Genomic DNA, 17,830 nt, shown 5'->3' on the forward strand with positions numbered 1-17,830 from the left:
CAGCAAAAACCATATAAGATGTAAAACTGCTAAACTTTAAAGGGAAAGGTAAAATGGTAAATGGCTTGAACTTGTATTGCGTTTTATCAAGTCCCCAGAGACCCCAAAGCGCTTTATACGACAATCAGTCATCCACCTATTCATAGCCACATTCACACACTGACAGTGGTGAGCTACAATGTAACCACAGCTGCCCTTGGGCAGCCTGACAGAAGTGAGGCTGCCATATACAGGCACCACCGACATAATTTTATAGATAAAAGAAGGCTAGCCAAAATTAAGTTATTTCCAAGTCCAGGTCAATTCTTAAGTCTTTAACCCTAATTCCAAGTCAAGTATCAAGTCTGTAATGACTGAAAGGCATTTTCCCATCAAATACATGACATGTAGGTCACCTCTAACCTTGCATCCTGTTGATTAGGATTCCAAACATGTACCGTTTCTTCTTGGGCATTAATGGCCACATGAACATTTTCTAATTATCTTTCAGTCTTGTATTATTTATTAACAGTTATTCTTTAATTATTTAACATTTCATTGGGGCCTGCCATAGCAATGCACGGAGGCCTGCAATACATTGCGAAGCAATGCGTTCCATGCCCTATGCAAAGCATAGAGGAATCTACTTTTACATACTTTCAGCTAGAAACACTATTCAACTTTTAAAATGTTCACAAGCCAATAATCTACACTGCTCAAAAAAATAAAGGGAACACTCAAATAACACATCCTAGATCTGAATGAATGAAATATTCTCATTGAATACTTTGTTCTGTAAAAAGTTGAATGTGCTGACAAGAAAATCACAAAAATCATCAATGGAAATCAGATTTATTAACCAATAGAGGCCTGGATTTGGAGTCACACACAAAATGAAAGTGGAAAAACACACTACAGGCTGATCCAACTTTGATGTAATGTCCTTAAAACAAGTCAAAATGAGGCTCAGTATTGTGTGTGGCCTCCACGTGCCTGTATGACCTCCCTACAATGCCTGGACATGCTCCTGATGAGACGCCGGATGGTCTCCTAAGGGATCTTCTCCCAGACCTGGACTAAAGCATCCACCAACTTCTGGACAGTCTGTGGATGGAGCGAGACATGATGTCCCAGATGTGCTCAATCGGATTCAGGTCTGGGGAACGGGCGGGCCAGTCCATAGCTTCAATGTCTTCATCTTGCAGGAACTGCTGACACACTCCAGTCACATGAGGTCTAGCATTGTCCTGCATTAGGAGGAACCCAGGGCCAACCGCACCAGCATATGGTCTCACAAGGGGTCTGAGGATCTCATCTTGGTACCTAATGGCAGTCAGGCTACCTCTGGCGAGCACATGGACGGCCATGCGGCCCTCCAAAGATATACCACGCCACACCATTACTGACCCACTCCCAAACTGCTCATGCAGAAGGATGTTGCAGGCAGCAGATCGCTCTCCACGGTGTCTCCAGACTCTGTCACGTCTGTCACATGTGCTCAGTGTGAACCTGCTTTCATCTGTGAAGACCACAGGGTGCCAGTGGCGAATTTGCCAATCCTGATGTTCTCTGGCAAATGCCAAGCATCCTGCACGGTGTTGGGCTGTGACCACAACCCCCATTTGTAGACGTTAGGCCCTCATACCATCCTCATGGAGTCGGTTTCTAACCATTTGTGCAGACACATGCACATTTGTGGCCTGCTGGAGGTCATTTTGCAGGGCTCTGACAGTGCTCCTCCTGTTCCTCCTTCCACAAAGGCGGAGGTAGCGGTCCTGTTGCTGGGTTGTTGCCCTCCTACGGCCTCCTCCACGTCTCCTGGTGTACTGGCCTGTCTCCTGGTAGCGCCTCCAGGCTCTGGACACTACGCTGACAGACACTTGTGTGGGTTGTAGAGTCCGTCTCATGCTACCACGAGTGTGAAAGCACCACCAACATTCAAAAGTGACCAAAACATCAGCCAGAAAGCATAGGTACTGAAGAGTGGTCGGTGGTCCCCACCTGCAGTACCACTCCTTCATTTAGTGTGTCTTGCTAATCGCCAAAGATTTCCCCCTGTTGTCTATTTCATTTGTACAACATGTGAAATTGATTGTCAATCAGTGTTGCTTCGTAAGTGGACAGTTTAATTTCACAGACGTTTGATTTACTTGGAGTTATATTGAGTTGTTTAAGTGTTCCCTTTATTTTTTTGAGCAGTGTATTTTCAAATAATTCAGCTTTTTTTTTTCTGTTACGGTTCTTCTACAAAGTCAACGTTTTTTGACGTTTTTGAGTTTATAATGTAGTCCAAAAAATCAGAGCAGAAAATCCTTAAACTCACATCTTTTCCCATCGTCGCCTCTCGTAAACCATTCGAGGCAGAGACATGAGCTTTGCACCAATTACTCTTCAGACATTGCTGGCACTTAAAGTGAAGAAATTATTTTGATACCTTTCACCGTTTTGTCATAAAATAGGGCTGTTTCAGAGTACCAAATCTGTCCTTCCTCAAAAAGCTTGAAATTTAAACATTTCTAAATCATTGACTTTTTTACACGGTCAAATCTCCTACACCTATTGGCTCCTATTGCACAAACGTGAAATTCTCCAGGACTGTTCACCGATGTCTGCTGATGTCTACGGTTCAAAAAATTATTTGGATACCTTTTACCATTAGGTAGGTTTGTTTTTAGAGTGACAAATCCACCTTCAACCAGGTTAAAAATTTACAATTATGATCCACTTTTTCACAGGCTCAACCCTCCTTGACAGATTTTTGAATAAACTTCAAAAGCCTCATGATGGTTCAGCAACACCTGCTGATTCATACGGTGCATGAATCAAATCGACAGCCCTTATATTTTCTGAGTTATTAGACGTTCGAGAGCATGTTCAGGCAGTGTTGTTTTTTTCTCCGTTTGCCTTTCTTTTCACCTAGTGTTGTGTCTTTATTATTATAGTTTCAACAGAAAATTGATGATATTATCGTTCCCCTGTCCGTTCTGATAAAAATGGTCCAAGAATGACGTAAACAGCCCCTATGGTTTCCGAGTTGCGGGATCATGCGCCTCCATGTTAAAAAGCAAGGCCAGGATGAGACACAGTGTCGTGCTGCGTGAGTGAGAAACACGAGGTGTCAAGTTACACTGACAGTCTTTGCTGATTGGCTGATTCATTCCACACAGTTCTATTTATATCTCTGTGTATCTCCCACTGTATATGTATGTCTGTGATTCTGTCTTTCTTTCTACCTCTATTCCCTCAGTGTCTCACACTGACACACACAAATGCAAACACACATTCATAGATTACTATCTTTTTGAGGACTTTGCATTGAATTCTATTCATTTTCATTCAGTCCTATGGCCTAAACCTTACCCTGCCACTAACCCTTTGACCATCTTCATAGGAGGCAACTACATGGTGGCCATTTTGTGTTAGGCACTAAAATAGCGTGTACTGCTGTTCCAACACTAAGACAACAGTAATTAATCTTATAGGGCGATTTCAGACATATAGGTTGTTGTAAGCACTATAGATGGACTACATTTATGTTAGGCAACATGCTGGTGATAGCCCATACACTATTGTTAGCATTTAAGCTAGCATCAGCATTTAGTCTAATTTTCACTTATAGACCTAAATTACCATATTAAATTGAGTACGTTAATTATAGCAAACATGCTAGTGTTAGCCAACATGCTAATGTTAACATAATGCTAACATTAGCAATTAGGATAATTTTAACTTATAATGCTGAATTAACATATTGAATATATATATATATATATATATATATATATATATATATATATATATATGTTGCCCTGTGATGGACTGGCGACCTGTCCAGGGTGTACCCCGCCTCTCGCCCATAGACTGCTGGAGATAGGCACCAGCTCCCCCGCGACCCACTATGGAATAAGCGGTAGAAAATGACTGACTGACTGACTGACTGACTATATATATATATATATATATATATATATATATATATATATATATAGTGAGATAATGTTAGCCAACATGCTAGTGTTAGCCAAAATGCTAATGTTGGCATTTAAGCTAACATCCGCATTTTGGCTAAAATACACTTACAATGCTAAATTAAAACCTGTTGATGTTGAATTTCTGAATAAATCAAACGGAGTGCTTTTTTGTCTTTGTAATGACTATCTTAACACCCGTTTAACCCTGTCTTCATATTGTCCACTCTATATGATATGATATATGATGCTCTACATATGGTTTGGAGAGCTTTTTTCTTCTCACTGTCAGCTGGAGAAGTTTTAATAATATTGGCAAACTATTTTCAACATTTAAAACTAAGTAATAGTAAAGATGTATTCAAGGTATAAACTACAACGTAATGAAAGAGTGTAAGAAGAAAATAAATGAGTGTTACACTTCTAAATGAACAGAACAGGAAGTGCTTTTATTTTAAAAAAATTCTAGAAGGAAGTATCCTCGTACAGTTGACCCTAGCTTAGCAGTGAGAGAAAGTAGGAGGCAAGTTAATGAAATTAAATCATCCAAAGCCATTTAATACAACATTCATTTTGCACAGACATTCATGTGGTCATTTTTATGAAGATACAACTGACATGAACATATTGTTATGAGTCATTAAACATCCCATAATAATCTACCTTCGTCACTGGCTAATCATCCAGCAGTTTCATGACACACATGTGGGTGTCATGAAACAGAAGTGCGAGTGTCTAAGTTGTACATTAAAATTGGGGCCCAGGCTGCCATGGGACCACGGAGATGGAAAACCCTTGAGGCACTCCAATGACATACCCGCACCCCAAGGCCCTACATGAGTGATAGTGTGATGGAATGGGAGGAGGGAGGTGTCTGGGGATGGGAAGGACTGGGGGGCAAAATGCTCTCCCAGGGAGCCAGCTTTCCACCTGACTCCAGTAGGCACCCCCGTTTGCCAAATTCCAACAAAGGAGGGAGGCACAGGCACATCCACCAAGCATAAGGCTAGGGACACGAACCAGGCCCTCAGTGTTCTTGCCAGCGCATTTCAGTGTAGAGCATGCGCTGAGCCTGCTCCCACTTCCTTTCACCCTATGCGACTGATAACGGTAAAGCTTTCTAAAATCATGTCAGCTTTCAAGGGTGGGTATAAACGGCGTTATATCATGAGGTGCCTGCAGAAGAAAATCCCTGCATGCAGCAACTAGATATTACCCCCTAAGAGCCACCAAAACCCCACTCCAGTGTCCTGCATTTTAACCCGAGAAACCACATTTTGAAGAATAGACCATGAAACAGGCTGGAGTCAGCAGCAGGAAGAAATTGAAATACAGAGACTAACCTGATGATTCCCTGTTTCTCTTGTCAGGCCAAGATTCTCTGGAAGGTGGCATTGTCCGGTGGGAGTAAGGAGGGGTGTTTGAACCAGAGTGGTGGTGGTGTTCAAACCGACCATGTTCTTAAGATTGGCAGAAACAGTCAGCGGCACATACACAACAGATCACGTGAATTCAGTGTCTTAGCAGAGGATCTTCTAGGTCCATAAGATAATATATTGCAAATCTCGTCAGTTTAGAACCTAAACAACAAATATCGAATTGCTTCACATTTACGCTTTTAATTACATACTCTATGCACAGAGTTTTTACTGACGTGTTAAACATGAAATGAGGTATACCTGTGTGGTAGTGGAGCTGTGAGGGCTGGTGAGAAGAATAAGTCCTCCCATGTGGCCGGTGGACGTAGGCCTCTCTCCGGTATTTGCCTTGAGGAGAACTTGGAGAGCGAGACAGGGATCGAGATGAGGAATCAAATGGATTGCCGTCTTTAGGATCCCACAGAGCACGGGTGCTGTATCGCCCACTCCGACTAGAAAACAATACCAGAACCTTCCCAATTATCCTGCTGAAAAGCCTCAATGCTATTCTCATTCGGGATTGGATACAAAACATAAAAATGTTTAACAGATAAATGCAATTTGACTCAACATTCTGTGACATTATTCAGAAAAAACAAACATTCTCTACATTAAAGGCTCAAGACAGAGTCATGGAAAACCAGGAATATATGCTGAATTCCACTCCAAGGTTTTATGCCATTTCATATGGTTGTGCACAAATGCACAACCATATGAAATGTGCCTGTCTGTTTATGCCGGCATCTGAATAACATGATAAAACCAGAGAAGGTTCATTTACAGCAACCAAACTGACAATAAATGAGGGACATAAACCAATAAGGTTCCACAGGTATAAAGAATAACCTTTCTGTGTCTCTTTTTCTGGTGCTATTTATGCTATGTAGTTATGACCTAAGCAGCAACACAAAATTGCAAAGAGTTTGAAGCATCTAAAGAGGTGGAAAAACTTATGTTTATCCTTTCACTACCTGGCAGCAGGAAAAATCTGAGTAAAACTTTATTTAGACAATTTGAGGTTAAGCGCCTTGCCCAGGGGCACATCGACAAGTGGCAGGAGGAAACCGGAATCGAACCCACAACCCTCAGACTGCAAGACAACCACTCTTCTCACTGAGCCACAGTTGCAACCTATACTACCCATTTTGGACTGGCTAAGCGACCCCAACAGGCTTCATGTGCAGTGGAAGCCTTACTAACCTTGGTAGATTTGGGTTCCAGTCAGGGTACCTTCAAACAAACACACACAAGATCTGTTTTTAGGATGTTGTGGGATGAATCTGAATGAAGGTACAGATTGTGAACATACAATACAATGCTATCAACTCTCAAACTGCTTAAATGATAATCACAAATACTGTTAGAACAAATCTAGTGCTTGTTGCTACTGCTTGCTGATACTACAGATATACGTCAGGGATACGTTAAAATGTCCTCACTTGTTGCGCAGGTCTCTGCAGGCGGCTGTGTGATCAACAGTGTTAATATGGCCAACCCAGTCCTGGAGGTAAAAAAACAAGGCAGATAAGAATATGACTGTTACAAACAGAGACACAGAGAAAACAGCCAAAAGTCACATATATGAAGATAAATGTTGTGTCCTCTTTACAGAATCGGACATATATCAGCACATTTCTGTCAGGTTCTAATGGATCATGTCCACAGACAAACAACAAACTTAGTTTTGCTGTTGTTGGTCACATCCATTCATCTCTCCATTTTCTGTAGTAATGTATAACATTCGGTCTATTTTCCACCTCAGCTTAGAATGATTGTGATTTGTCATCAAGGTGTCACAATTATTTCCATGCAACATTACTAGCCCACAATTGACAAGAATCACAGGAAATCCTTCTGATCCCCTGTTAAGCTTCTGACCAAATAACTTTTAACAAATAAAAAACCTTTTAACAGATAACATTTTGTATTTTCTCTGTTCTATTTTCAAGTAAGTGAGCAAGACAAAGGTCGGTTTGGCCAGCACAAATACACAACTCACAAAAAGTTACAGATTTTCAACTTCCTGATCAAATATCAGAACGCACCTAAAAACACCAGAGCTAATTTAATTAGACCTTTTAAATGGATGTGTCCAACTGTTCAATGTTTATTCGTAACACGCGGCTCCATAACAAACTTCACACTGTACACATTTAGAAATCATAAACTAAGATGACACAAAGGATCAACAGAACAGGGCCACTGGGGGGGGCTTCAAATAGGACGTTCTCAGAGGAAAGTTGCCACTGAGCAAAGAGCGTCTCAGAGTATCATCAGCAAGTTGGAACAGAGAAACAGAGACTGGAAGAGCTGCAGAAAGGCCCAGTAGTGGACGTCCTTTAGCCACATCACATGCTGATGACAACTTCATTGTGAATGGTGCCTTGCGGAATTGGATGGTGATTAACACTCAGCTCAAAGCATGCTTAAGGGAGGTAAACAGCACCCGAGTGTCCCACCAGACCATTCAAGACCGCTTACATCAGCATGATCTACGCTGGACAAGGAAGCAGGGGTTTTACTGCTGTTCTTGGTTCAAAGTAGATTCAAACTGAGCAGAAATGATGGCTGCCAATGTTGTTGGAGAGGAAGGATGATGACACTGTTCTACCCAGATGAGCTTTAGCAGGTGGTGGTGCTACAATCTGGCCAAGTTGGGTCCAGTCCATACAGAACTTCCCTAAACTTTTTGAATGGTACTGCGATAGCCAAAACCTCATGTCTTCTTCATAACCTGTGGATATTGCTTTAAGAAGAGTGAAATGCCATGCCTCAGCAGACAAGTGACACGTCAACAACATAAGTTGTGCTTATCAAGCTGTAATTGATGCTCAAGAACATAGGTTATTGAAATTTGTTGTTGCAGTTTACTCACCCAATGTTGGTGGCTTTTGTTTCAGTACATAGTTTGATGAAGAAATCAATCACCATTACATAAGTCTAAATAAATGCTTAAATTTCAAGATATAACATCACTCTAGTATGAATTGTTTTACATTTTTCAATAACCTTCCATGAAACTCAAAACCTTTAACTTTTTGTGAGTAGTGTATGTTACAGGATTGTTCTTTTCTCATGTTAGCAACTTTATCCAACATAGTCAACTGTCCATTCTACAGTCAATGTTTACATGATAACAGCATATAAAATGTAGAGGTATAAATCAGGAACCAAAACAAAATGTATTCCTTAGAGCTGGGGTTGTGTTGAGTATTTATGAGCAGTCATTTTACCAGCAATAGACAGCAGTCACAGCAATCTCCTGTTGGATAATCAGGGCAAGAGGAAGCTGCTTTGAGAAGGGCCTATTTATTTGTTTGTCTTTTTTTCTTTTAAAATGACTAACTCGAAACTGTAGCAGTAGTTTGAATGAAACCAATTTTGTAAATGTTTACATATTATGAATTTAGCATTGTGCTATTTTTTGTTGCTACATTAATTATGATTACTCTGCGTAACAATACTACCCAACTGTAGAGATATAAATCAGGAACCGAATGAAACTAGCCTAGTTTCCCCACAGAAAAAAAGTGCTTTTCACCATCACTACAATGTTCAAAGTTGTTTTAGGAATAAACAACTGTGAGCTTGGAGACTCAGTGTAGGAAATAGGCATCAATAGGCATATCAACACGTACAGTACTTAGTTAAGGAAATGAAAGCAATAAGATGTAAAAATACCCCAAAATGTGTTTGGTCAAACTTGCATAGTCTTGGTTTGACTTGTTTTAGACCATAGAAATGTACTAATATTAATAGTCTTAATACTCGTGACATTCCATGTCCCTAGAGCCAGCCTAAGCATCCGGGGATCGGGCCGCTGAGGTCTCCACCTTCGTCCGCCACCTTCGTCCGCCACCCAATCCTCTTTCCACCGGTCCCTCATGGTTCCCCCTGCAGGTGGTGGGCCCACTGGGGGATGGCCTCGCGTCTCTCGTTCGGGCTTGGCCCGGCCGGGTCCCACGAGGAGCAACCCGGCCACCAGGCGCTCTCCGACGAGTCCCGACCCCAGGCCTGGCTCCAGGGTGGGACCCCGGCTCCGCCGTATCGGGCGACGTCACGTGCCTCGATATTTTATTCTTCATGAGGGATTCTTATACCCTTATTAGGAATTTCCCATGATTCTCTAAACTTAATTTCTCACATTGCTGTCTACTGGAGGAAAGAGACTGACAGTCCATAACCATTTAACACAACCCTGATTAAACATAAAAGACAAAAGAATAAAAATATATTTTTTTAAGATTTTGAATAATTCAGATATTTCAGCTACCCATAATTCCTTAATAAACCAGACCATAAAAACACTTCTACAAAATTATGCCATGCGAACAAAGGTTTTTTTTCATGTATACCTTGATCTAACCTATTAAAAACACAACCCAGACTGTGAAATTAAATAAATCATATATTTTACATGCATGGGCCTTTAAAAAGTCACACAAAGTTAAATGCAACTAAACAGTCTCACTTTAATGATAACATGTGAAAACAATTTTAGAACACAAGAAATCATATCTTTTTTGTTATTCATTTTAAGGGCCCTTAAAATGCCAAAATAAAACAAGAACTGAATGACCAACTTAAACAAATAACAGCGTAAAATAGTAACACACCAGAACTGTCAAACATCGGAATAGGTAACATTTTCACCTTGACCTTACCTTTTTAGAACACATTAAGCCAACTGATGCTTTTTTTAATACTAAAAACATTCTTTATTATATGTCTGAAGGGAGCTTCAGACAGCCACAACGTCATTGTGACCCAGGTCAAACTCGGCTTGTTTTATTTAAAACAGAAATCCGCCAAGGCAGTCTTGGGGCAATGAAACATATTTCACCATTTAGGAAAGGACTATTTCTCTGCCTTGTCTTGATGTTTTTAACGTCTTATTTTAATTAATCATACTATTGGTATCCGAGTTAAAAACATAAGAACTAAGCACCAGAATCCATTAAAAAAGTAGAAAGTGGTTTTGTGGCTGAAAACATCCCATCTTAACTTCGGATATATCATGGCAGATTCATCAAAGGGGCCTTTTTTATTAAATTATACCTCATCCTGTCCGGATATCTAAACAGCCAAGATTGTCTACTGACAGACTTGAGAAAATTGTTTCTTGAAGTCGTATCACCTCTCATCCAAAAGGCTTCTTCAATTCTGAACATGGCTGGAAATAACAGGCTTACACGTTATAGTCAGAACAATCACACTAATATGGCCATTAAGATCATTTAAAGATTAATGGCCTGTTAAATCATGTGAGTCAATGGCCTTGCTTTATTCTGTTTAATGTTTAGCACAATGTGACTTAATGAGCCAAACACATCGCTAATCAGTCGTTTTGGTCACATGGCATAAGGTGTGAATGGCTGTTATTTAATCCCCTATCTCGCACCAAATTATTTACATAAACAAGAAAGCATTTCGTAGAACACAAATGAGATCTAGCCAAATCACTTCTGAAGAGTTTGTAAAAGAAAACCAATTGCATTTAAACTTTTTTTTAAAAAGGACTAATGTGGACATTATTATGATGACATGTTAACACTCACCTTTTCCTGGTCACATTGAATGTGACACAGGGAGCAGGTATGGGGATACACCTTTGGGAGCACCGCTGCGAAATCGCTTATCATGGTAGGGGTAGGTAACTTCTTGCTACTGCCAGGTTGTCTTGAAGCAGATGAAGAAGAGAGAGATCGTCTTGAGGAAGGCTCATTCCTGGTTTCAGATGGCGTCCTTGGTTTAGATTCCACTTGCCGATAGTCTTTGTCTAAATTACGAGATTTAGGCAATGGTGCAAATTCTCTCGCTGGTGATTGGCTATTCTTGCGTTTTTCGCAGCTTTTGTTGCGATAGTCCCTGTCTCCATGTTTGCTTGGCTCCTTGTGCTCTACACGAACTTGACGTCTTTCAGTTTTATCCACCTTTGATACTGACAAGGATGTCGCAGTTGGGAACATTTTAACAGTCCTTTCACTAGAAAGCAACTCCCTTTTAAATGTCTCTCTGGTACCACTCTCTTCGGTTCCACGACTAGCATGTCCATAGTCAATGACTTTCCCAACTGTCTGTGTAACAGTAAGAAGACTGGGTACTTCCGGTGAGTTTGAAGAATGAGAAGGAGGTACACTGTGAGAATATGAAGAAGAGGAAGCAGAAGTCACAGCTGTCTGCTTGCCTGATTTGTTGAGTTGGATGTCACGGAGTATGAATGGTAAAGTATCTGGGGTTAACTGATCATCAGGGTAATGACTCAACACCTCCAAGTCGTCATTTGAAAGTCCAAAGCTAGCCAAGATGCTTCCCGCACTCTCTGGTGTGTACAAGCCCTGACCTTCCACCCTACCTCCATCACCATGCGATTGAGTTTGAAGAGATGGTGAGTCACTTATGGGAGGATTCCAGCTTGGTATTCTGCCTCCCTCTTGGCTGCTCTGAGGCTGCTGTTGTGTTGGTGCAAAGAGTTTGGCTGGAGGTTGGTAGCCTGACCAGTCGACTCCTTGCTGGTGCCCAGGCTGAATATCAGCTGGAAGCAATAATGGGTTGGAACCATAGCCTCCATGTTGACCAATCCCTGTACCAGAACCTTGGTTTGACTGATTCATGTGATCAATCTGCCGGTGATCCATATCCCTGCTGCCCCTGATAGCCAGGGCTGACTCTAGTTCATCAGGGAGTTGGTTGGGACGAGGAAACTGGAACCCCATTGCTTGCATGTTAGGGTGATTTGAATGATGACTTGCATTTGGCTGATGATGAGGAGCCCTAGGTGCATTTGGAAAAGGCTGAGAGCCCTGATGCTGAGGTTGCTGGTGATACATTGCAGTAGACTGACTTGGCTGTGTGATAGCAGAAATCTGTCTGTTTGTGGTGACTTCTAGCCCAAACGTCGACACCTGCTGTCGAGTCAAAAGACTCAGCAGGGCAAGCAGACGAGGTAATACTGCTGCAAGATCACACTGATTGCCAAAAATGATGGATGCTAGTACAGCAATCTGCCGGAGAGCAATCTGTGTTTGAGTGTCTATCTGAGCAAGTTGAAGAGCAGCAACCGCCGGTCCAAAAATGAAATGGGTCCCTCTGGTTGGGCAGGCGATGGAGAGTGTGGCACTGTGCTCCGAGCACAGGGAGGGAGCAAGGAGTAAACCGTTACTGTCTTTGTGCACAGTGAGGCTGAGGTGGAAAGCAGAAATATACTATTATAATTATTCATATAAAGAGCAGCTATCATGCCATGTCGTCTCTGTCCCCATTAAAAAAAATTTAAAATAGTCCTCATTTTGTTTGCAGTGTCTCCATCAAAAAGAAATATGGTCATCCTACTTTCTTATAGTGAAATGTAGCATTAAAGACTCAAATACTGAGATCCTGGCCACATTAATGAGCTAATCAATAACTTGCCTCAAATGTTTAATTTTATTTATAAATCCCCACACTTCCTATGCTTCTATAATCAGTTAAGAGATGGAAACAGACCTTACTGAATAAGGCTTATTCATATTGTCTAAACACAACTTTGATAAAATGACAAAGCAACAATAGTGAAATTATTACAAGTATACAAAGCCAAACAGAAAATAATGATTAGCTAGCCAAAAATGGCTGCCACAAACAAATCTGATCTTTTGGGTCCAAAAGAACAAATTGTTCTGCACTCATAAAACTAAGCTAAAATAATGCAATGGGTATCATAAACAAAATAGTTTTACAGGTCAATTAACTTGGCCTTAACACATCTTGTAGGCCCACAGAAGGCTGTAAGTCCACTGACAGATAGAAGACTGTGGTCAGACCTAATGATAGCCAGTTACATGATCTAAATGCGCCGTGCTATCCCACTTATAAAGATCAACTTGTAAAATCATGAAAAAGATAAACTTTCTTCTGTTTTTTGTACTGCATATTTGGCACATAAGTCAAGGTAATGGTCTATATCAGTAGCGGTTCACCAATTGCAGTTTTCTGGCCAATCACAGATCTTTAAAAAGTCTGACCTGTCAATTCCGATTTTGGCCAATACCGATTTTCTTCATACCTGACTGTCAGGTGTCATAAGGTCACAACACACCTTTATTGTCTTATGATGTCAACAGTTGTGAACTGTGCACGTTGCAGACATGACCTGGTGGGTGGATTTGTCAGTCAGCCCTCTCTCATGGCAGAAGTAAAAGGGGACAGTGGGTGATTTTCAGACCTTTTGAATTTAGAAAAGATCGGTTTTGCATAAAGGTATCGGCCAATCACCACCCAAAATTAAGGAAATTGGGGCTGATCGGTCAGTGCACCCCTATATATCTGTGTCCCTAAAGTCTAGAAAATCACTAATGCCAGTCTTTAGAGGCTTCCTGGTTTTTATCCACAACCAAAACTGTAACCTGGTAATATAGTGATGCATGGCATTACTGCCTACCCCTTGGTTCCAATCAGATTTTATTACATTATTCTGAGATATGCTCCTCACACTGCACGGTCTGCCCTGCTCTGTGCATCAACTAATAACTCATATGGATAAATAAGCTTGGGAATTCAGTTTGCATCAATTCACAATGCTTGTACAACAGAAGTGTGCACCAGTAGAGCAACATGAATATAGACACATCCATTTTTACAGTACTGCACTGATACAATTTGATCTGTTCTGATGAAAATGACATCTGTGAAGTCAGCCTGGAACACCTATACAGTTCTTCTGCCATGCCTGCCTTGGAACTTTACAATATTCTTAACACCGAGGCCTACTATCTGGAAAGGTGTAACAAACAATCTGATGTCCAATGTTCATCATCAAGGACTAGTGTCCTGCATGCTTGAGATTATTCCCTAGCTCCACACACCTCATTCAAATAAATGGGACATTACAGGGCATCTGCAGAACTCCATAACATACTGAGAAGAGATGTCCAAATCTTGTATTCTGACATCAATATCCCGCAGTACAGGGTGCAACCCCCATGCTTAGTTGAAAGAAATAAAAAAACTCAGGGAAATCAAAAATAAACATTATTTTGAGCTGCCAATCTGCTACGTTTTTGCAGGTTTTACTGTTCAGGACCTTAATGCATTTACAGTGTAACGTTTGCAACTGTGCGTAGTAAAAAAAAAAAAAAAAACTGTATTCTGATGGAGAATCAGGCAGTAATCAGTCTTTCATTTTCAGTCCAATACAATTCTTGATTGGACTTGCCCCGTCTCAAAGAGGGACCACAATTTATGAGCATGGCAAAACCTGCCCAAACAGCCCAAACCTGCCATACCTTCCCTAAAACACCGGAAAACATCTGCTAGCTTTTTTTTTACAGAGTATTTATCCTGTGTTAACCCTTTATGACCGGCGGGAGCACCCATTTACCCATTTACATATCTATTTTTAAACGCCTGTAGAGTTGCGACCAAAAACGCTAGAGCAATACTACTTTTTCCAAATGAAACCGTAGAGTTAAACTTAAATATTCTACTCACGTGTCCCAGAGCACAATTTTTATTTTCCAGAAACTGCTGCAGAATCCAGGAAAAACCGCAAAAAACAAACATAAAAACCCAGACCGCAGTGTGCTTCCTACATTGGGATATCTGTTATGACATTGGAGGATGAACTATCACATGATTTTCTTGCATGACAACAAATGGAAGTGATTTCATTTCCCAGGTCTTTTTTCCCAGGAGTGGCGTTTTCTCCTGGATGTTTTAGTTTTTCTGCGGTAATCTTCGCTTGCACTTTCGCTTTCATCTCGGCTCGTCTTTTGGAATTTATTGCTCTTTTACAAATACACACATGTGACACTCAACACACATCTACATCTTGCACACACATTTAAGGAGCCGCAAAAGCAGGACGTGCCAAACGGTATTTTACCTCTCTCGAAGCTTATTACAGCGCCGGATGAAGGCAGGATTCTGTCCTCTCATCTGGTCTGGGACCGACAGTGGAGATGACGTTGATTTTATTGACGGGATCAATCTTTTCCATGACATGTATGGAAATGTTTATAAATATTACTCGTTTCTGAGTTAGAGAAAACTGAGGAAAGTATACAATTAAAAGAATTTCACCGTGTTACGCATCATTATTATATTATGGACACATCTATCACACTGTAACGTTTTCTGTGTGCAGTGTTGATGATGAGGAGGAGGAAGAAGAGACCTCCTACTCCCCTAAGGCACCCAATGCTCTGGAGAGAGGCAGAGGAAGGAGTCAGCCTTCCGGAAACAGGAGCTGCAGCAGTAGTTTCACTGGCAAGCAAGTAATCGTGAACAGGAACCGTCACAAGGTCTTTTACAGCTCCACTGATCAAATTGAAAGCTAAAGTTTGACTGTGCTTGTGATTGCATTATTGTAAATAGTTTTTTCATACTCTTGTTGTCTTTTTGCATTCAGCTTTTTTTGTATCTTGATAAAAAACAATTTGAATTTGTGTTCATCTGTTCTAAAGTTTCAACACAGTAACAAACGATTATATTTTATATAGTTTTTTGCACTTTTTATTGTTTGAAGATGGTCTTATGAACATGTATACGTGCTCATAGTTATCTGGCACATTTCGAGATTTGATTATCTTTCTGTAAGTAGTTTATTTTGATGTACATATCATCCTTTCTCAAATTGATCACAATGTACATTTTATTTCCATTTTTGTTTCCATTAATAAAATAAAAAATGAAGTTATGGACACACTCCAAATTAATTTTATGTGGTTTGAAAGGGTTGTGTGTAACTTTTTATGTTACAACTGTTGAGGGATACAGCTATGATATTTATGTACTTAGGAAAGTATGTCTAAAAGAAAACGATTTTAATTTTTTTGGTAGTTAATTGCATTTATTATATACAAATAATGGAAATTTGGGATGTAAGGGTTGTATTGATGTCTAGCAAATTAAAATGCTCCAAAAAATGGCTCTACAGCATGTAAAAATATGGTCTGGCGAACTTGTTCTATGGTAGGTCATAAAGGGTTAATGAATTCATTACAATCAAGTTATTTAGAAAAACTAATGAAGAACAATTTATGTAGTTGTCCCACTAGCTAACCACAAACACTACACAGATCTCAACTTCACAGTCTTGGACAACAAATTAATCTCCCAGAATTGCTACAGGTCAAAGTTGGAGGCCCCATTCACAGCATAAAAGACAGGAAGACTGTCCTCACTGCACACAAAGTGAATCAATGAAGTTAGCTTAAGACAATCAGCTCGCTGTTAATTTCATGCAGGCATTAAAGGTCAACAGTGAGCAAAAGAGTTCATGCACCCTAATAGTCCATGACAAGTTTACAGTCCAATAAAGCTATATTTAACTCTGTGCTGGATAAATCCACTCATAGCCCGTGAAAGCATTGACTTCGTCAATCGAACGCTGCACACATGAAGGGAAGGTGGGGTGGGGGGTTTCAATTTGATTCGAACGGTACAAATTAAGTCTTGTAACACGGATAGCTCATTTATTAACAGTTTTGTTCTTACAGTGTTTGGCCTTTGTTCATTCTTTACTATTTCCTAAACAAGAATATTTTAATATCACAGTCGATACTGATTCTTACTTCTTAAGTATGTAGTGTGTTGCGTTCAGAAGTATAGCACAGCTTCATGGCGAACATTCAACGCTCGCGAGAACAGATGTTGGTTCAGCAGGGAGCGGTCAGTAGCTGATATATGAATAACGTTGCACAAACTTTAGACTGTTAAAACTGCAAAATCCATCCACTCTTTCAATTGAAGTTTACACTAGATTACCTTTAACATATGGCATAATACAGAGCAAGACAAACGTCAATTACAGAGACTATTAACAGTACCGGACATATCTGCGCAGCCCCACACATCCCACCAGCCATTTTGTGCGGCTCCAATACCTAGCTGGGTGATGTTAGCAACAATTTAGTTCGCTACGACATAATGGACTATTGTGCCATGCGTATATGGTCTACTTATTGAATACATACCTTCCCCAATGTGATGACTTGAATCGTTGTTAATACAGAACGATCTTGACTGTTTTTAAGCCTGTAGCCATTAGCATAAAGCTTCTGTTTTCCGCCATAAACGCCGAGTCAGCTCTTTGCCGTCAGAGGTTTTCAAAATAAAACTATTTTCCGTCAGAAGTTTTCAAAATAAAACTCTTTTCCGCCAGAGTTTTAATAAATAAAACTTAACAATTCTTTTTCTTTGATTTTATTGGCGTCTCGGAACCATTTTAGGTGCATATTCTATGGAACGACAAAGTGTTTAAAATTAAATAAATAAATGAAACATTATGAAATAAGTATCTACATCAATAAATAATAGATAATGTATAGTGTGACAACGAAATTGTGAAATAATTGAACGCATATTAAATTCTCAGCTCATTATTTTGATATATATTTCTTTTGCCGTTAAAAATCATTCATAATATAAAATAATTGTTATATAAAATGTTTATCTAATAATTGAAATTATTGTTGAGGCTATTTT

At 40.1% G+C, this 17,830-nt stretch overlaps 1 protein-coding gene across 3 annotated transcripts in view; it reads right to left on the reverse strand.

Annotated features, from left to right (window-relative positions):
- LOC124868071 (zinc finger protein 638-like) overlaps positions 1 to 15,295 on the reverse strand; it is a 33,547-nt gene extending 18,252 nt beyond the window's left edge. For 2 of the 3 annotated variants that reach the window (XM_047364872.1, XM_047364871.1), the window contains exons 1-6: positions 15,228 to 15,295; positions 10,924 to 12,547; positions 6,805 to 6,866; positions 6,566 to 6,595; positions 5,627 to 5,817; positions 5,291 to 5,407 (exon numbers count right to left, since the gene is read on the reverse strand). In XM_047364872.1, the coding sequence (XP_047220828.1) occupies positions 5,291 to 5,407; positions 5,627 to 5,817; positions 6,566 to 6,595; positions 6,805 to 6,866; positions 10,924 to 12,547; positions 15,228 to 15,280 (2,077 nt within the window). In that variant the 5' untranslated portion in view covers positions 15,281 to 15,295. The remainder of the gene's footprint in view (positions 1 to 5,290; positions 5,408 to 5,626; positions 5,818 to 6,565; positions 6,596 to 6,804; positions 6,867 to 10,923; positions 12,548 to 15,227) is intronic. The other variant, XM_047364873.1, reaches the window with a different exon arrangement.
- Positions 15,296 to 17,830: the final 2,535 nt, after the last annotated feature.

The sequence above is a fragment of the Girardinichthys multiradiatus genome, chromosome 5, assembly GCF_021462225.1.
Source record: "Girardinichthys multiradiatus isolate DD_20200921_A chromosome 5, DD_fGirMul_XY1, whole genome shotgun sequence".
NCBI lineage: Eukaryota > Metazoa > Chordata > Actinopteri > Cyprinodontiformes > Goodeidae > Girardinichthys > Girardinichthys multiradiatus.